The 21,121-nt window shown below is 44.4% G+C and overlaps 1 protein-coding gene across 1 annotated transcript in view; it reads left to right on the top strand.

The window, feature by feature from the left end:
• Positions 1-21,121, top strand: part of GGNBP2 (gametogenetin binding protein 2) — a 677,078-nt gene that overhangs the window by 227,387 nt on the left and 428,570 nt on the right. Inside the window, exon 9 of the mRNA XM_044054566.1 lies at positions 5,060-5,269. Coding sequence (XP_043910501.1) covers positions 5,060-5,269 — 210 coding nt within the window. The remainder of the gene's footprint in view (positions 1-5,059; positions 5,270-21,121) is intronic.

Raw genomic sequence — 21,121 nt, 5'->3', positions numbered from 1 at the left:
CAGGCTACGCACAGGCCTAAGCAGTGGGGGACTACCTCTTCCAAAGCAGGGAGTAGTAAGACACCCCCCTACAGAAAAATGGTGCAATGACTTATCCTTAACCCTTCCTAGCCCTGCCCAACTGCCTGCTCCCTTAGGAGGAAAGCTCGCCCTACATGCAAAATATTGGAAACTCCTTACACAGGAGAAATGGGTTCTGAATATAGTTTCCCATGGATATAGATTCCACTTCCACACCCTACCAACCCCAAATGGTTGGCCAGACCTACCCCCAAATCAGTGGGTAGAGGCTTTACAGCAGGTTCTCTCTTCTAAGTATCAGGGCTATTCACCCTATCCCAGCAGAAGAAATGGGACAAGGTTTTTATTCAAGATTTTACTGGTACCCTGAAAAGACCGCTCCTGGCGTCCTATCCTGGACCTGTCTATTCTAAACTCCATTTTGGTAATCCCAAAATTCAAAATGCTAACACTTCAACAGCTGCTCCCTATGCTAGGCAGATGCTTGCTTGGCAACCTTAGACTTAAAGGAAGCTTACCTGCACATCCCAATAAGGGAATCTTGCAGGAAATACATACGCTTCAGGGCAGGCTCCATGCAATGTCAGTTCTCTGCACTTCCCTTTGGCTTATCCACTGCTCCAAGGGTATTCACAAAGTGTCTAGCACCAGCCATTGCATTTTGCAGGCAGAGAGATATTCAGATATACCCATACTTGGACGATTGTCTTCAGGCAGAAAGCCAGGACTTTCTATTAAAACATCTGGCATTCTTAAACTTCTTACCTCACTGGGGTACACCATAAACGAAAAGAAATTTCACGTAGTATCCTGCCAACAGATTGTATTATTGGGAGCAAGCTTGAACACAACTTCCCAGATGGCTTTCCTCACTCCAAAGAAACAGGTTTATTTGACAGCTTACTTCAAACTTCCGGCCACAAAGACTCCGCTATCTGCAAGGAAAATTCTGCAAGCCTGGGGTTCATTGCCTCTTGCATTCTACTAATTCCATATGCAAGACTGCATATGAGGAAACTACAATGGTATCTAAAAAGCCTCTGGTGTCAACATTCTCAAGACCTAGAATCGATGATTCCTATCTTTCCTTGTCTAAAGACAGAGTTCCTTTGGTGGGCAGAGGCCTGCTACCACAGCAAGGGACTCCCTTTCACACTATCCCTTGCCGCCCAATCCTTAACAGACGCATCAGACTATACATAGGGGCTCACTTGGCAGGGCAATGCATTCAGGGCAAATGGAACCCAAGACAGATGCACCTGCATATCAAACAAAAAGAAATGTTAGCTGTACAGAATTCCCTGACAGCCTTCAAAGTCCATATTCTTCCAGGACAATTATTGGTAAAGACAGACAACACCACAGTTATGTGGTACATAAACAAGCAGGGGGGAACCCAGTCGTACCCTCTCTGCAGACTAGCCATAGCTCTGTGGAACACAGCCTTGAGCTACTAAGTGCACCTACAGGCTCAATTCCTGCCAGGCAAGCTAAATTCTCTGGCAGACGACCTAAGCAGAAATCTCATGGACCCACAAGAATAGAAACTGGAACCAAAAATATTAAACCTCTTGAGGAGCAAATGAGGGATTCTAGGAATAGACCTGTTTGCCCCCCTCAGAACTGCCAATTGAACAAAATCTACACAAGGACTTCCCACAGTCAAGCCTGGAAAATGGATGCCCTGTCCTTTACCTGGGAAAGCCTCTCAGTTTATGCCTTCACCCTCTGCCTCTCCTCTCGAAGGTTCTGCTAAAGATCAAACAGGCCAATCCAAGGGCAATACTGATTGCACCATACTGGCCATGCCAGCACTGGTACACCCTCTTGCGCAGTATGTCACTGCTGGAGCCATGACACCTGCCTCAAACCCCTTCCCTGCTGTCCCAGCAGGCAGGCCAGATTCTGCACCCTTAGCTTCAAACCCTGAACCTTGCAGCCTGGCTGATTCCTTGAGCTCACCAATAGCATCCCTCAGTAAGCAGGTACTAGGTGTCATTCTGGAGGCAAGGAGGTCTAGTACTAGAAAATCCTATGCTGAAAAGTGGAAAAGTTACTGTTCCTGTAGCCAGACTCGGGGGGGGGGGGGGGGGATGGGCACAACGGTGCCCAGCTTACCTCATACTTGAATACTTAACAGAAATGCTCCATAAGAGCCTGTCCTTATCCATTAAAATTCATTCCTCTGCCATTTCAGCACATTATAATACTGAACCACCCCTCTTCTCTTACCCCCTGCTAAAGCAATTTCTCAGAGGGGCCAGAAATGTAATACCCCCCAGGAGTCCCCCTACTGCAGCCTTGGGACCTTTTCTTTGTATTAGAAAAGCACACACTCCCTCCTTTTGAGCCAGCTGTAACTGCAGAGTTGAAATTCCTTTCTTGGAAAATAGCCTTCCTTTTAGCCGTCACTTCAGCAAGAAGAGTGTCTGAATTATAGGCCCTCATGGCAGTGGAGCCCTTCATTATCTTCCATGCAGACAGGGTTTCCTTCAGGACCAATCCTTCCTTTATGCCCAAGGTGGTGTCTAGTGTGGCCCTTAAGCAGTCCATTCATTTGCCTACCCTTTTCCCGAATCCACAAAATAAAGGAGAACGAATACTTCACTCTTTGGACGTGCACAGACAACTTAGATTATATTTGGACATGACTAAGCCTCTCAGAAAATCTGAACTGCTAGTTGGCTTTGCTGCCAGGGCAGAGGGGAAGGCTACTTTAAAGTAAACCATTTCTAAATGGATAGCCCATTGCATTTCATTTCTGCTATAAGCACCATGGAAAACCTACCCAAAGAGGATAAGATTACATTCCACCAGGGCTGCATCTACCTCTACAGCCTTTCTCAGAGGTGTCCCTACCAGGGACATCCTAGAAGCTGCTACCTGGAGCTCTGTACATACCTTCACCAAGCATTACCACATGCCTATTCTTTCTAAATCCAGAGCTGGTTTTGCCACTGCAGTCTTGCAGGGCTTAATAGGTGATCCTAATGCTCTCTAATGTCCTCCTCCCTTACTTAGCTTTAGGAGTCAACCCAAATGTGATGACTGCAACAGTGAAACACGTAGAACATAGTACAGTTGTGTACACTTACATAAATATATATGTTAGTGTATTCACTGTTGCAGTCCCGGTTACCCTCCCTCCAGCCCCCTAACTTCTCTTGGCTCTACCTTTCCTTCTTGTTTGGTGTATTTAAGCTTTCTGGTGTGTTTGCTTTTTGATGGAGGGGTACCATAACATATATTTGCTTCCCATATTGGGGGCACCTGACATCTGGGTCAAGAAAAACTGATGTAATGGCGTCTGCTGCATGTTTTATACCCCTGACGTCATGGAAGAAGAGACTGCATCCGACGCAGGAATCCAAGATTCTGGTATTCAGGCCGGCTGAGGGCTACCTACAGGCAGATAACCCAAATGTGATGACTGCAACAGTGAATACACTCTAACATCTACAGTTATGGTAAGTGGACACAACTGTACTTTCTCAATCTTTTTGCAGGCAGTGAATGTTTATAGATGTTAATCTAATTATGGTCTTGACAGCTCAGCTTTTTCTGTTGTAGCAGTAAGTTTCTGGTCCTTTGTACAGTTTATTTGCTAACTGTTTTCTGCCACAGTAAATGCCCTTACCAGTCATTCTGCATCAGGTGGATGTGTGACAGTGTTGTTTTAAACAAGAGTGCATCAAACTAGGATTGTGAAATCTAGGGATAAGCAGACTTTAACAGGGCTGTTAGTTTTTGAGGCCTGTTGCAAAATTGCCTTATGAGTGTTGTTTACTGATTAGAAAAATGTGATACTGTTCATCCTTAAAATTCTTGCAGTTGTATCTGATGTAAGAACCCTCTTCTAAGTAATGTAGCAGAGTTACTTGATGATAAAAAAATATAGGTAGATGTGTGTTGCAGGAGTCCGCGTTCCTCAAACTCTGAAATGGTTCTTGTATTTGTAAACTACCTTTTAAATGTTGCTTGACCAGGTAGGTAGGAGATGGACTTGGAACAGACACTGCATAAATATTTTTTTCATCTGCAATAGGTTTGATTTGACTATTTACTGCAGCAGCCCATTTAGTGTGTTAATTAAGTCATTGATGCTTTTAGTGTAGCTTTAGTAATACTTGCATCGTAAGGAAACTTTATCTGCTGGTTACATTTGAAACCACTCTATATGGCTAAAATGCTAAGCTTACGGATTGTGTTCATGAAGTCAAACATTGGGGCAAATAAAGTATGAAAACATAGTGCTTAAGGTTACACGTAGACCATTTGTAGAACACAGCTGGACATGCTGTAAGATGCATTTCCCTAAGGTTTCATTATTTGCAGTTTTGCATTCCCATTGGGTGAGCAAATCTGAGTTATAGAATAGCTCTATCTTAATTATCCAAACTTTAGGGTGGTGTTGTACAAAATGCTTTTTAGTAACAGAACTTTGCACTGAGCAGTTTGGTTTTATACCAGTTGAGTATGTACTCCTGTACTTGCTGTGTGGAATTTACATTTTAATTTTATATTCTGCGGTTTAATTTCATTTTTACTTTTGTGCTTTGCTTTTGAAAGCTTTGAGGAATATGAATTTTAAAAGTTAATTGTGTTCATTTCCAAGCAAAATAACAATGTATTCTCAATTTCAGATTTTGACTTCATTTGTGGGTAAAATGCAATGCAGGATCCCAGGCTTTTGGTTACAGTTTGCAAAGACTTAGTTAGTTGAGGTCATAGTGACCTTTGGATGGTGACTGCCTAACCATTGTTGCTGAAGGTGCATGTTCCCCATTTTAAAATGTTCTGAAGCAGTGCAGGCTGTATTGGATGAAACACAGGGCTTTAGCAGTAGGTGCATTCATTTTTCTGTAGTTTCCCATTTATCTTTAGAATTATTGTGGCACTTAAATTCTGAATTTTTTTTTTTTTTTTATAATAGCAAAATTCTTTTGTAATGCATTTCATTATTAAACCCGTTCTGTATTCATCTGTTAACCTGGTAGTATACCTTACGTATGTTTTTTCCCCACTTAATTTCCTTTAGGTTTTGCACAGACTGCAAAAACAAAGTACTGCGAGCCTATAATATTCTAATTGGTGAACTGGACTGCAGCAAAGAGAAGGGCTATTGTGCTGCCCTCTATGAGGGTTTGCGTTGCTGTCCACATGAAAGGCATATCCATGTGTGCTGTGAAACGGACTTTATTGCACATTTGCTGGGTCGGGCTGAACCAGAATTTGCAGGAGGGTATGAGTATGTAATTTGCTAGAGTGGGCTATCTAGCGCTTTATTTATTTGTCTTAAAGTCATTTAAGTAAGATGCACAGTTTCAAATATATTTTATCAGGTTTTATTTAACTCTTGATTTATGCAGTAATTTTGGACATCTGTCTTTTCCATTACATTGTACAATATTGGCAGCATGCATGGCTGAGGTCATGTTTGTGACAGAAATGTTTTGTATTGAGTACATCTTTCAGTCCTGTTTGAACTAACTGAAGTTTGTGTTCTTGTTCACCAGTGTAGTATTGCATAAGCTTGAGTTATGAAATGTGGATGAATCCAGAAGTGTACTAAGTGTCATCAGTGAGCAACTTATTTAGGCACTGCATAGCAACAGGCTAATGTAATGCTTCACTTCATTCAAGACTAGTTTGGTTTGCAGTTGTTTGCATTATACATGTGATATCCACACGTACTAATTAGTAAATGTTGCCTAATGTAATGCAGTAGGTTATCTGGTTTGAAGAAGATGTTTCTAAAACTGGAGAAGGAGATACCTTTCCATTCTTCTGGAGTTTGTGTGGTTGTATATAGCAGTTTATTTATATTGGCTCATTGAAAGTTCTGATGGATTTCTTATTCAAACTGCATCAGTAAAATTATTGTGAAGATTGCCAGGTTGAATGATTTGCATTACAGAGCTAGCACCGGTTGTATCCTGTACTGTATGTGGAACTCTTGGCATGATTTTAGGAGAGTTTGAGGTGATAGCTTTATAGAACCCAACAAAACCCTGCTGTTGGAAGTTTGCAGAAATTTTTGCAAAACTTGCCCAGCTGTATAGAGACCTGCATGAATACTTTATCCTGTAAGTTCCGTAATAAGGCAGATCAGAGATGGTGCATGTGTATATGTATGTAATATAGTATAAAATATACTGTCGTCACGGTTTTTGTTAGTTGCACACATGCATTTAATCAGATTATACTTTTGCACTTAAGTTTAATAGAAAGAGTTTCTGTGGATCACTGCACAGATTGCAGAAGGAAAACTATTAAAAAATGACTAGCTGACTTGGTCTTGTTTTAGTAGTACTGTTTGGGAAAGAGTTCATCTAACTCCGTGTTAGGATTGGGGTGAGGGGCAGGGTTAAGACTAGCACAAATGAGTAAGAGTGGGCAGGAGGCTTTGACCTCCATCTCCCCCAACGCGCGCACACACACACACACACACACACACACACACACACACACACACGCACACATGCACACAATCTTAGTTGTGTGCCAACCATACCAGTAACCCCAACCCTGTACATAAGAGTACTAAATTCCCTTTCCTTAATAGTATCACTTAAGGCATGCATATATATTTCACAAGAGCGCCCACCAATTCACAAACACAACACGTAATCTATCCCTTTCCTTAGCTTTTACTTTAACCCTAACCCATGTGCTCACACCTACTCTGTCCCAAAGCCAGAACTTTCATTTTGTAAACAAAAATCCAGTATTGCTAACCATTCCCACTTAACTACATTTGATGTTGCATTATTTAGCTGTGTTCTGTTTGTGTCTGAAGATTGAAATCCTTTACTGATAGTACTATAAGTACACCTAACATGCAAGTATGTGTGCATGACTGTTTAGTGCTTGCATTCAAATCTCTTTGGTATTTTGCCTTATAAATTTCTTGGTTAGCAGTTAACTTTCCATCCAGTGCTGTTGAGTCGCCTCTTACTCCTGTAGTGACACTGTGAAATGGTTGCTTTTCTTCCACAAGTCAGTCTCTGACATACGCACACAGTTTAATAACCAGTTTACATACTGCATGTTTTAGGAAAGAGCATGCATACTCCACCAGAAAGTACTATAGACAAGAACCATACACAAGAACCTCTTGCTGTGAGTCAGCACTGCTCACTGTGCTGAACTAGATGTCCTTTTCCCCTTACAGTACTCTTACATGAGGGAGTTGCCTGCCAAGGTGACGACCTGACGTTGGCCAGTGTATCAGTCTTTTACTAATTTAGGGTGTGCGGTACGTCTGACATGGGCCACTGTTAGACATCTGTCATAAGAGACATATACACATGCACCATCCACAGAATGTGTTTGCCACCAGTCAGATCGCCAGTTGTGGATGTCTCTTTGCTTCTGGGATAGCTTACTTCTATAAAGACAAGTGCTTCGTTGGAGAAACCTTTTTTGCCGTTTACTGCTGCCTTGTTTTTGGTTGATGTTAATGTCATCTAGGAAATGGAAGTGTGACTATGGAAGACAGATTCCACCCAACTTTGGTCATTCCCAGTACCTCTTCTGTCTTGGACCCCAACACGACCATAAAAACTGCTCAGTTTGTCATTCTTTTGTGCTGAAGTTGGTTATCTCTTGCTATTTACTTAGAAAATCAGTGCGTTAAGCTTTTAGCTAAGAACACGATGGAAAGTTCCCTGGACCCAATGACGGAGCCTGTTGAGCACAAGGCCAAAAAACAAGACCCAAAGCTGAAGCTGCACCTCTTGATACAGATGTCTCTCCTGAAGCACATGAGAGCTCGGAAACGTGCTCCATCAGGGAACTGGATCTGCAGGCTGAGCCCACCTTTGTACTGGATGTATGCACATCCAAAGAGGTAACACAGACATCGGCTCCTGACTTCCAGTGAGAAACCAGGCTCATTGTGTCTGAAGACCCCAGAGGAATTACCCAGATCATGTTTCACAAGGTCGTTGACTCTGACTTGGTCGAATGTAGGCCTACTTCTGGCCCTCCTTTGCATTGCATGGATACTCCTGCAAAGAAGCAAAAAAAATAAACCTTTCTCTCCACCTCCAGATCCATAGAAGGAATGGCAGACTTTCACAGAAGGCCTGTTAAATGCCTTCATGACGTTAAGGCTTACCTCCCCTCAGAAGAGACCTAGGCCTTCAGCTATCTCAGAGGAAAACTCCTTATCCTAAGAGGAGAGTGATTCTTTTATTCATCCCAAATCCCGTCACCCTTGGACTGCTCTTCCCTGAGGAAGATTAAAATGCAGCAGAATCTCCTCCGGAGGAAATTTCAATTATGGAAGTTATTTCTAGGATGCAGGATCATTTTAAGTGGGGACAGTACAGAGATTTCGGTGGTCCAAAAATGATACAACTTTCAGGTATAGTCCCCTAGTCCTTCTGCCATCCCTCCTGTCATTCCAGCTTTCTTGGATGCATTGGCATCCACTTCCACTCACTCTGACTGTCTGCTTCCAGCTCCAAAAAAGCCAAACTGGTACTAAAAACGTACCTAAGGACTGCAACTTCCTTTTCAAGCCCCCTGTGGCTTACCGCTCTGTGATATCTATCAGTGGCCTCTGGTAAGGCCTCCAGGTCACTACATTCTACTTCCTCCTTCCCTCGGACAAGGATAGTAGACAGGCTGGGAAAGAAGATTTTATACCTCAGTCACCCTAGATTTCAGAGTACTCAACTATCAGACCTATATGACCAAGTATAATTTGGAACTTCCGTCTCAGATTTCAAAGCTATTGTCTGATATACCGGACTTGGAGAACAAAAACTTGGCTTCTTCTCTTCTTGCTACTTCCTGTCAGGTAGCCAGTCATTCATTTAAATGCAGCTATGATGCTGTAGAGGCCACCTCACGAGCTGCAGCATCTTCCTCTGCCCTAAGATTTGCCTGTGTAAGGCTTCAGCTCCTTCCTGAGGGCATTAAAGCAAAACTAATGGATGCCCCTTGGACAATTCTGTCCTTTTTGGCAAACCCTCAGCAGAATTATTTAAATTCCTACAAGAAAAAAGCAAGGAGCTCGAAGACGTAAAACACATTTTGGTCTCCCCTGTGCTTAAATTCCACAAGAATTACCCGGCAGAACAGATCTTTGTACGCAGGCAGTCCAGACCCCCATCAAACTTAGCACCAAAAAGGGTCTAAGAAAACCCACCAGTTCTCCACTACTTCCTCTTTCAGCTTACCAAGCCGCCCTTTCCTGATAGAATGGGCTGTTCATCATGACTCCTCAAGCATCTGGGAACCCTCCCCCTCTCCTTGTGCTTTACCCTTTCCCTTCCATCCTGGAAGCTCATCACTCAAGACTCCTGAGTATTATAAAAAGGGGATACTTCATGGTCTGGTACACTGTGTCTACATTCAGGGGTATCCCCCAACTACCAAATGAACAGGTATTTCTTTCCCCAGTTCTGTACAACCTACTAGAACAGGGCACAGTTCAACCTGTGCTCCCAGCTCAAGGAAGGCCCTTGGAGACCCATCCTAGACCTCTCCTATCTCAACTATTTTCTGATAGTTCCCTCATTCAAAATGCTTACCCTCCAACCCCCCATCCTCCCTCAGGCATTCTTGGCATTCATAGATATCAAGGATGCTTACCTCCATATCACCATACAGCCCAGATAAAGTAAATTCGTACACTTCTCTGTGGGATGCTCGCATTTTCAATTCTCAGCTTTGCCCTTTCAATGATGTTCTTCGTTCCACATTGCTGCAGTCCTTACTATTGGGTAGTCCGCTGTCCAGTCTGCCCGAATACCAGAGTATATGGCTGACGTCGGTCAGGGCGCATTAGACTGACGTCAGTACGTCAGGGTACTAATGCGCATGACCGACGTCATATCCTCAGTCTTTTTTGCCGCATGGTCCGATGCAGAAGCAGTTTTGCGAGTGCAGGTTGGCGTTCTGAAATATTTCCGAAACCGGAGTTTCAGACCGAATCAGAGTTGGCTAAGTACCCCGTTGGGGAACATTTTGGTTCTTTTCTTGCCTCAGTATTTTACCGGATGTCAGAAAAAGTGAATAACTGTATTTCTTGTGGGAAACAGATACCTCATAGGGATTACCATACCTTGTGTATACCTTGTTTAGGGCCTGAGCACGACGTTGTTGGTTGCCGCTCTTGTGCTAGGTTTAACAAACGCACTATTAAGAGGAGGTTAGACTGTGCCAGGTTAGTGTTTGGGAAGCGTTGCAATTATAAAATGCCGTCGGATGCTCCGACGCCCGCTCCCAAGAAGCGCAAGGACAAAACAGTGAAGCCTAGGGTTGATGAACCGGCAGTCCCGGACGTCGGTTCTTTAGAAGGCTCAGTGGAGCCAGAGGTTTTGCCAGGAGTTTCTATGGAGTCTCAGGCAGAAACTTTACTGTTACAGGATGTGCCTTCTCAGGAGGTAGGCCAGGCTGAGGGGCTTCTCAGGTAACTGTTCTTCCCTCTCTTCCCAAGGTAGTTAGAGCCTCTCCTTCTGTTGCCAAAACTTCTTTGAGAGGTAGGCCAAGTTCAGCTTCAGTGGGGCTTCTCCTAGCATTTCGGTTCTGTACCTAAGAAACATATGCTTAAAATGGCAGAAGATTTGATTACTATGATTAGAGGTTCTATGCCCCTCCTGATAAGAGGCCTAGGGTGGAACCGAGTTTGATAGTTTTGAACAGGGTTCAGAGGCCTCTGAGTCTTCTGCGGAAGATTTGCAGGAGTATCCTCCTTATTCTGATTCTGATGTGGATGATTCCACTCCTACAGCTTCTCCTCCTGAGGATTTCTCATTTTCAGAGACTCTGCATTCCATGAGGGAGCACTTTAAATGGGAAGGCCAGGATTACTCTGATTCCAGGAAAAGGCTTAGGGAATTCTTGTTTTACCCCAGCATAGGCCCTTAGCTATACCTCCTGTGTTGAATGTGGTGGAAGATGTTTTTGCAGAGGCTTCCCTGAACCCTGACTCTTTGCCTCCTGCTCCTGTTAAACCTGATGGGTACTATAGGGTGCCCGAAGCTCATAAGTATTTGTTTAAGAGTCCTAGGGCGGACCCAGAAACTGTTTCTCAGGGGCCTAAAGGTGTTAAGGCCTCTGTGGTTAAAAATCCTGTTCCCACTGATAAGGAGGCAAGGGCTTTGGATAGGTGGGGAAAGAAAGTGTATACTTCTTCCACTCTAGCCATGAGAGCGTTGAATTGTCAGTTTCACATGCTAAAATATCAAAATTATCTCCTTTCACAATTGAAATCTAAGGTGGATGCTTTGGCGGAAGGTATTGTGTAAAGAGTTGCTGGATTTGGTTCATGTGTCTGAACAAGTGGGTAAGCATTCTTTGCAATGTGGTTTTGATGCTGTACAGGCCTCCTCGAGGGTGGCTGCCACTAGTTCTATTCTTCGCAGGCATGCCTGGTTGAGGGATCAGAATTTAGCTGAGCATGTTAAGACAAGGATTTTGGATGCTCCTTTACAGTCTGATGTGTTGTTTGGTTCGCCTGTGGAAGCAGTTTTAAAGAAAATGGAGGACAAAGCTAAGTCTATGCAAACTGTTAAAGATTTTTGCAGGTGCAGCCACCAAGTTTAGTAGAAATTGGCCTGCTAAGGGGTGGACATTTCCTGCTTATGATTCCCAGTCTAGGGGTAGGTCTAGACGTGGTAGGGGCAGAGCTCAAGGTTCTTTTAGGCCTAGAACAGGGAGTTCACCTGCTCAGACTTCTGGTGAGGGCAGGGGTCAGTCCTTTCGTAAACAGACCCAATGACCTGCCTTTTCAGCTGCCAGTAGATTCTCGTCTGGCAGCTCCTTTGGGAGGAAGACTGTCTCTTTTCAAAGAAAATTGGGATTTAATTACTCAAGACAGATGGGTGTTGGATATCATTCACCACGGTTACAGGTTTTATTTCCATACTATGCCCCCTTTCAAAGGCATGCCAGACGTTCCTCCTCCACAAAGAAAAGAGGCTCACAAGCAAATTTCTCAGTTACTCCAGATGGGGGCCATTCAGCCAGTCCCTGTATCAGAAAGGGGCCAAGGATTTTATTCTCGCCTGTTCCTAGTACCAAAGAAGGGGAACACGTGGAGACCAATTTTGGATTTATCTCTCCTCAACACTTATCTGGACATTCCCAAGTTCAAGATGTTGACGTTACAACAGCTTTTACCTCTGCTGGGCAAAGATCACTGGATGGTAACTTTAGATCTCAAGGAAGCTTACCTTCATGTGCCTATAAGGCTAAGTTGCAGGAAGTATCTGCGGTTTCGAGCTGGAAATTCTCATTATCAGTTCTCTGCATTGCCCTTTGGCTTATCTACTGCGCCCAGAGTATTCACAAAGGTTCTGGCTCCAGTGATAGCTTACTTCAGGCTACAAGGAATTCAAATCTATCCTTACTTGGGCGACTGCCTGATTCTGGCTCAAGAAAAGGAAGACCTTCTACAGCATCTGGAATATGTTATAGCAGTGCTAAGATGCCTAGGGTATTCTGTGAACGAAATAAAGTCCAGTCTAGTACCCTCTCAAGACATGTGCTTTCTGGGTGTGAGACTGAATACAGCAGCCCAGATGGCCTTTTAACCCCGGACAAACAAAAGAGTCTATCACTTTACTTCCATCAACTATCTCATCAGTCCGTGCTGACTGCAAGGACAGTCCTTCAAGCATTAGGGTTCATGGCATCTTGTATTCTGGTGCTTCCCAATGCCAAACTGCATATGAGGAAGCTACAATGGTATCTCAAAAATGTATGGACACAGCACTGCCAGGATTTGGACACTGTCATTCAAATAATACCTTGCCTTCAAAAAGAATTTCTGTGGTGGGCTCAGGAATGTCACCTAAACAAGGGACTCTCTGTGACCCGGCCAGAGGCCAGTCAGATTTTAACGACAGATGCCTCGGACATTGCTTGGGGAGCTCATCTAAATGGAAAGTGGATACAAGACAAGTGGCCTGCCAGACTACAGCATCTACATATCAACATGAAGGAGATGTTAGCAGTCCAGTTTGCATTAATGGCTTTCAAGGAGTTACTTCTTCCAGGGCAGGTGTTGATTCTAACAGACAACACAACTGTCATGTGGTACATCAACAAGCAAGGGGGAACACATTCTTATCCTCTATGCAGGCAAGCAATGATTTTATGGGAGACTGCGCTAAGCTTGCAACTAACTCTTCAGGCAAGGTTTCTGCCAGGAGCACAGAACTCCTTAGCAGACGTGTTAAGCAGACAAATCATGGATCCCCACGAGTGGAAACTGGATCTTCATGTATTTCAGAAATTGACAGTGTCATGGGGAACTCCAGACATAGATCTGTTCGCTTCTCCACTAAACCACCAGCTGCCAAAGTTTTGCACAAAGGGGTTTCATCGCACAGCTTGGAAAGTGGATGCTCTGTCTTTCAGTTGGAAAAATCTTCATGTGTATGCCTTTCCACCTCTGCCTCTTCTTCCAAAGGTGCTATTAAAAGTCAGACAAGCCAAGGATGATTTTGATAGCTCCAGATTGGCCTCGGCAACACTGGTACCCACTACTAAGGAGTCTGGTAAAGAAGCCTCCATGGCCTTTACCTTTGATTCCTCATCTGTTATCTCAAAAGGACGGTCATCTGCTAAATGTCAAGCTTCACTCTCTTCATCTAACAGCCTGGCATATTCTGTGTTGAAACACAGCAGGTCTCAACTTCCTCAACAAGTTTTAAATGTGATTATGGAAGCTAGAAGACCTAGTACAAGGAAAGTGTACGCAGAAAAATGGAAGAGATTTTTATTTTGGAGTACAGCAAAGAATTTGGAGGTTTCAGAGCCTAATTTGAGTGTGGCTCTTCAATATCTTACTGAGTTATTGGACAAAGGTTTGTCCTTCTCTTCCATTAAGATTCATGCTGCAGCAATTTCAGCTCACTATGATTGTGACCCACCATTGTTTTCGCATCCTTTGTTCAAGCAGTTTCTTAGAGGGCAAAGAATATAAGACCCCCACGTAGAGCTCCTACTCCTGCTTGGGATCTCAATTTTGTGTTGGAAAAACTTACTCTACAACCTTTTGAGCCTGCGGCTACTGCTGAATTGAAATACTTGTCATGGAAGACTGCTTTTCTATTGGCTATTACTTCTGCAAGAAGGGTGTCTGAGTTGCAGGCCCTTATGGCAGTAGAGCCCTTTTTGATTTTCCATAAGGATAGGGTATCATTACGTACTAATCCTTCCTTTATGCCTAAGGTGGTTTCTAGTGTGGCTTTAAACCAAACTATTCATTTGCCTACTTTTTATGCAGACCCCAAAATAAAGGGGAAAAGATTTTGCACACTTTAGATGTACACAGGCAATTGCGTTATTATTTAAGCAGGACTAAGGATTTTAGACAGTCTCAGCAGTTGTTTGTTTCTTTTGCTTTGAGTTCGCAGGGCAAGCCTGTGTCAAAACAAACTATTTCTAGGTGGATTGGGTTTTGCATTGCATTTTGTTATTCCCATCATGGCAAGGAGATTCCAGCTGGGATTAGGCCTCATTCCACTAGGGCTACTGCCACTTCAACAGCATTTCTAAGGGGTGGCAACTAAGGATATTTTGGAGGCAGCTACTTGGAGTTCAGTGCATACTTTCTCTAAGCATTATCACCTTCCTATCTACTCTAAGTCTAGGGCTGGTTTTGCCACAGCTGTTTTGCAAGGCATGTTGTCAGCTCCTACTTCTTTATGATTTGCCAGCCTCCCTTACCTCTGCTTTGGGATTCTACCCAATAGTAAGGACTGCAGCAATGTGGAACGAAGAACATAGTACAGTTTTGTACCTACCATAAATGTAGATGTTCGAGGATCCACATTGCTGCAGTCCAATTTACCCTCCCTCCTTCCCCTCTGTGTTTAGGGGTGGTTGTGTAGGTGAGGTTATATGTTGATATTCTTGTACATAATTTTGGTGCAGGTATTTTGAGCCTTGTCTTTTTAGGGTCTTCTGACATCTGGGGCAAGAAAAGACTGAGGATATGACGTCGGTCATGCGCATTAGTACCCTGACGTACTGACGTCAGTCTAATGCGCCCTGACTGACGTCAGCCATATACTCTGGTATTCGGGCCGACTGGACAGCGGACTACCCAATAGTAAGGACTGCAGCAATGTGGATCCTCGAACATCTACATTTATGGTAGGTACAAAACTGTACTTTCCACTGCACTAAAACTCTTCACAAAATGCCTGGCACCTGTGGTCACCTTTTGCAGACTCCACAGCATCCATATCTTCCCCTAATTAGACAACCTTCTCATTCAAGCCAAAACACAGGAGGAACTAACCAGAGACCTCCAGTCAGCAGTACCACTTACAAAGCCTGAGATTTACTATAAATTTTAAAACCTCTTCCCCTTTCCCATCCTGAGACAGTATCTTTTTGGGGTGGAGGTTTCAAACCAATGATATGGTGGTGTCTATTCCACCTACCAAGGCCCAGAAGATTTCTGCCCTTTTTTCTCAGAAATTCTCCCCCTCAGTCTGGTGTCCGCAAGACAGTTTCTGCGAATCTTGGAGTTGATGGCCTCTACCATCCCTATGCTTCCTCTAGCGAGGCTATATATGAGGAAATTCCAATGACTTCTGAAGTCAGTGTAGTCTCAGCATGCCCACCCTCTAGAATTTCAAATACCACTTCTACCCTGCCTCAAGAAGGTGCTCCAGTCCATCCATAAATCCAGGTCTCCCCATTCACCCACTGTCCCCAACTCTGTTGCTGTATACAGATGCATTGGATCCAGAAAGGAGAACAGCCATGGACCTTCACACAGTCTAAGGCCAGTGGTCATCCTCTCAGAAGAGACCACATTAATGCAAGGGGAAATTAAGGCATTAATTCTTGCCCTTCATTCTTTTCGATCCCTTCTGAAACCAGGAAGACTTCACATTCATACAGTGACTGTCCTGTGGTATATCAACAAATGGGACGGATCCTATCTTCTTTGCAGACTAGCCTTCAGGCCTGGGATCTAGCCTGTCAACTGCAAATCTCTCTTCAGGTGATTTTTAAATCCCTTCCATTTAGAATACTGTGGCAGACACTCTAAGCAGATCCAGAATACAGGCCCATGAATGGATGCTTAACAGGGATGTGTTCCTGGACATTGTCCACCAGTGGGCTACTCCACAAATAGATTTGTTTGCCTCTCCCGTGAACAAACAACTTCCAAAGTTCTGTGCTACAGAACCTCGTCATCAGGCATAGAAAGTGGACGCCCTATCAGTCTCTTGGAAGGGGAAATTACTTTATGCATTCCCCCTTCTTCCACTCATTCCAAACGTCCTGCTGAAAATTTCACAGGACCAGCCAAGAATCTTGCTGGTGACTCCCTATTGGCCAAGACAGCACTGGTTCCCCCTTTTCCTTTATCTAGCCAGGGACAGTCACCACAATTTACCTCTGCGTGGACCTACTCGCACAGAACAAGGGCTTACTCATCCACCCACAGTTGGAGATCCTCCAACTGACCCTGTAAGTGACGGAACCCGAATTCCTTTCAGACACCTTTATTCTGAGGACGTGCTGTAAGTTCTGCAGGAGGCCAGGAAACGTAATACCAGAAAATCTTACCTCTCCAAATGGAAGAGATTTTCATTTTGCTGTCTCACCAGAAACCAGGATCTGCTTACAACAGACCCCCCCCTATAGTTCTGTCTTATCTGTGTGAATTGCTCAATGCAGGCTTAACCTGTCCTCCATAATACATGGCTTCTCAGCGCTTCTGTGGATCACTAGTGATATCTGCATTGCTTACTATACTTATTTCCTTGTTTCACTTGAAAGAAAGTTCATAGGTTCATACTAGACTATCTGCCCTGGGGCAATTATAAGCCTAGCCCGATTCTGTATGGCTTACGCCACCCCTTGATTTGTGTATACTGTGCCCTTTTTAAGGTTTAGTTTACTGTGCCTCTGTCTAATAGTGACATGGGAGTAATCCCTGGGACAAACCTACAATCCCCCATCCACCAATCGAGATTCTTCTTGAAGAGATTCAGTGAGGTGCTCTGCCTCACATGAACTGGAATTTTATTCCAGAGCGAAAGGAGCCTCTGGGTTATGAACCTGTCCCTCCAGCAAGTTCTATTTATTTCTGTGCTGAGGTTCAAGTCCCTCGAGCGTGTAGCTCTAAGGGATTTAGATTTACTGAGGTGGAGCATGTCCATTAATTCTGGATTTGACATAGCTTTGTATGTCAGGCATAGATCGCCTCGAAGTAGGCGGTATGCAACTGAGTAGAGCTGGAGTTTTTTAACAGAGCAGCATATGGCATCTGTTTGAGACCCTTGATCCTCTTGGTGAGATACTTCTGGGGTCTTTCTAATTGCTGCAGGTGTCTGGTAAGGTACATCCCAAAAGGGGCATTGTATTCTATGATGGGTCTGATGAGGGATGAATAAAGGGGCACGATTACCTCTCTTGATCTAGATGTGAAACCCTTCGTGATGAGGTAGGCTATGTAGAAGGTCTTTCTAACTACTTTGGCAATGTGGTTTTCAAAGGAGAGATTGCTATCAACTTGGGTCCCCAGGTCCCTAATAACTTTCTCTGTATTTAATGGGTTTCCGCCTATGTGGTAATTTGTGGGCACATTGTTTTTGTCAAAGGGTATGACTATACATTTTTTGGCATTTAGCTTTAAACCATGGCGCTGGCACCAGTTATCTGTCTCTGTGAGACCTTTTTGAAGGATGTTTGTGTCAGCTGGAGAGTCTATTATGGTGCCCAGTTTGCAGTCGTCTGAGAACTTGGTGAGCCATAGTCCTCCCACGTTTGCCTGTACCTCGGAAAAGTATATACCGAACAAGAGTGGTCCCAGGACAGAACCCTGTGGGACGCCACTTGTGACCGGTTTCGAGTCTGACATGGCTCCAGCAACTCTCACTCTGTGGGTTCTGTCTTTGAGCCAGTTTGCGACCCATCTTGTGACATATAAGGGTTTATATTTAAGCTGGATAGCTTATCTATGATGCCCGAGTGGGGTATTGTGTCAAATGCCTTTGCAAGGTCCAGATAGGCAGTGTGGACTACCTTTCCTTCATCTATGGCTTTGGTGACTGTTTCGAAGAAGTCAACCAGGTTCAAAAGGCAGGATCTGCCCTTGACAAAGCCGAATTGGGTAGGATGTAGTGTCTGTAGGTCCCCAATGTCTTTGTTTATGAGCTCCATGATGATCCTCTCCATAGCCTTGCAGACTAAGCTAGTCAGGCTTATGGGGCAATAGTTTCCAGGGTCCGTAGAGGCTCCACCTTTGTGGAGTGGGACCACTGTTGCTGTACACCATTCTGTGGGCACATATCCTGTAGTGAGGCTGAGATTGTATAGCTGTTTTATTTGAGGGATTAGTTCCTCTTGGAGTTCATGTAGGACACAACCTGGGACGCCATCTGGTCCCATGGAAGCAGTGTTTTTTGCTTTGGAGAGGGCAGCCTTCACCTGAGCATAAGAGATGTTTGGGAGGCAGCCCTCTGCCAGGATAGATACTTGCTCTTTTGGGGGGGAGGGGGGAGAGAAGTTTGCACTGAACCTGTCTGCCAGGATATTGGCGACGTCTGTGGGTTCAGTGTATTTTTTGTCGTTTAGAATCAACTCAGAACAAGTCTGGGAGTTGCATCCCAGGTTCCTAACATAACAGAAAAAAGCCTTATGATTGTCTTTGGTGTCCTGTGCAATTTTTCTCTCGAAGCTGGCCTTGGAGGATTTTATGAGGGATTGTAATTTTTTGCTAGCACTGATCAGAGATGCCTTCCCTATTAGGGATTTTGCTCTATCATCTAGTAGCTTCCTCCTTCTGTTGTACAGTTTATTTATGGCACGGGTCCACCAGACTGGACACCTGCCTTTGGATGATTGGGCCTTGGTTTTGTTTGGGATAGCATGATCCATGCATTCCTGGAGATGTCCGTAGAATGCGTTTATATAGGATCATGCAGTTTGGGCTGTAGTTTACACTGGCCCTGGGGCCTTGAAGGATTCCACTTCGGTTTTGAGAAGTGAGAAGTTCGCTTTTGAGAAGTTTTTCACTGTGGTTTTCTGGGCTGGGGGTGGGCCGGGATGTGGACATCCAGTGAAATTAATTTATGGTCTGATCTTACCAATGAAGGATATACTTCTGGTGTGGAGAGTCCCCATGTTGGTAATGATAGTATGTTGTCCCCTCTTGTGGGAGTGGTGACTAGTTGTTCCGTAGCATTTGAGTTTATAATTTCCAGGAACCTTTGGGCTAAGGTGCTGGGGCTTGAGTAGTGCTCCCAGTCAATGTTTGGCTAGTTGAAGTCACCCAATATAATGGTGTTCGGAGAGATCTTCATGTTCTCCAATGTTTTCAGGAAAGCCGAGTGGGATTCCTGACTTTGAGAGGGTGGTCTGTAGGATGCTATAAACTGAAAAGCAGTCTTGCCCACTGTTAGTTGCACATGGATGGTCTCCGATACTTCGTGCAATGCCACTAACCTGGAGGTGTGGATATCCTTGATAAATATGGAAACTCCCTCTCCTTTTGTGGTTTGGTCCGGGTTTTGGGGCCGAAAAGCATGATATGAGGTATAGCCTGGTAGTGCTGGGGTGCTCTCTGGAGCCTTGAACCAGGTTTCTGTCACTGCACAGATATCTGTTCTCCATACTGAGGAGAGCTTCGAGTGCATTACCCTTGGTTTATTGTTCCTTGTGCTGTCTATGGGGGTGGGTTTCACTTTTGAGCCTTGCCTAAAAAAGGCACTATGGGGGTGGCAAGAGTCTTTGCCAATATCCAAAAGCCCAGTGGTGACAGGTGCAAGCCGTCCCTAGCGAAGCAACGTGGCTTGTCGAGCATGTCATCCCAGGCTGACAGACACTGGATCCCCTTTGAATGGCACCAAAATTTTAGCCAGTTGTTAAAAATCGATCATTTTGTCTTTGTACTGTGGCATCATTCTAGGTGAGGGTAAGATGCTGCTCAAGGTCGGGGTCATACCAGCCTGGGCTACATGATCAGAGAGCTCCTCTGTCTCTTTTCATGTAGTCCAGGGAGGTACGTCTCAGGTCATTCACACCAGCATGTACAATGACAGAGTCATATTTGTATTTGCTTTGGAGCGACCTGAGTGCTTGCGTTATGTGGCAGATCCTAGCACCCGACAGGCAGCTCACAGTGACCTTCTCTTTATTCAGCCTGGTGAGCGGGACGTCAGTGTGTCTGACAATAGAGTCACCTATTACAAGAGTATCCGGTGTGTTATTCAGCCTTACTGTTTGTTGTTTTTGCATTTAAGTTACCTGTAACACATTGCACTTAATTTACCTGGCACTTGCTCACTAAAGCAATTATATAAGTCAGCACTAAAAATTAAAAGCACTACACCCTCACTCCCCACTGGCCCTTGTTTTCAATTATAAAGATATTCCCAATATTATTCTAGCATGTCCAAAGGTCAGTTGTCAATCTCCTCTCTGGCCCAGCTGGTGAATCTGGGAATCTTGAGGCAATGTTACAACTTCCTCATGTACACAGACAACCCTGTTCTCCTCCCAACAAATTCCAACACATGTGAGAGATGCAACCATATAGCCAAACTGGGAGGCTAAGCTCTCTCAACTCAGTACTGGCATAACCAGTCAGGAAGAGAAGGAAACCACACTCACTACAATTCCAGTCTCACATACACCTACCACGACAGCAAACCAAACACATAATCACACAAAAACATACTCGGAGGCTCTAAATAAAGATCTGCCTAAGCAGCAGAGACCTCTAAAGCAGACACCCAAGCGACCGCTACCCCAAAACAAAACACGTGCAACACATCTCACAAAGCCAGTGTGCCGAACAGTCACAGCCCTTAAGACTAAACAACACACCTGATACACTTGTAATAGGTGACTCTATCGTCAGGCACACTGACGTCCCGCTCACCAGGCTGAACAAGGAGAGGGTCACGGTGAGCAGCCTGTTGGGCGCTAGGATCTGCCACATAACACAAGCACTCGGGTCACTCCAAGGCAAGTACAAATATGACTCAGTCATTGTCTCCATGCTGGTGTGAATGACCTGAGACATACCTCCCTGGACTACATGAAAAGAGACATAGAGGAGCTCTCTGAGCATGTAGCCCAGGCCGGTATGACCCTGACCTTG

The sequence above is a fragment of the Protopterus annectens genome, chromosome 13.part0 (genome assembly GCF_019279795.1).
Source record: "Protopterus annectens isolate FY-2018-M chromosome 13.part0, PAN1.0, whole genome shotgun sequence".
Classification (NCBI taxonomy): Eukaryota; Metazoa; Chordata; order Ceratodontiformes; family Protopteridae; genus Protopterus; species Protopterus annectens.
Note: the sequence above shows the minus strand (reverse complement) of the source record. Positions and strands in the feature narration are given on the sequence as shown.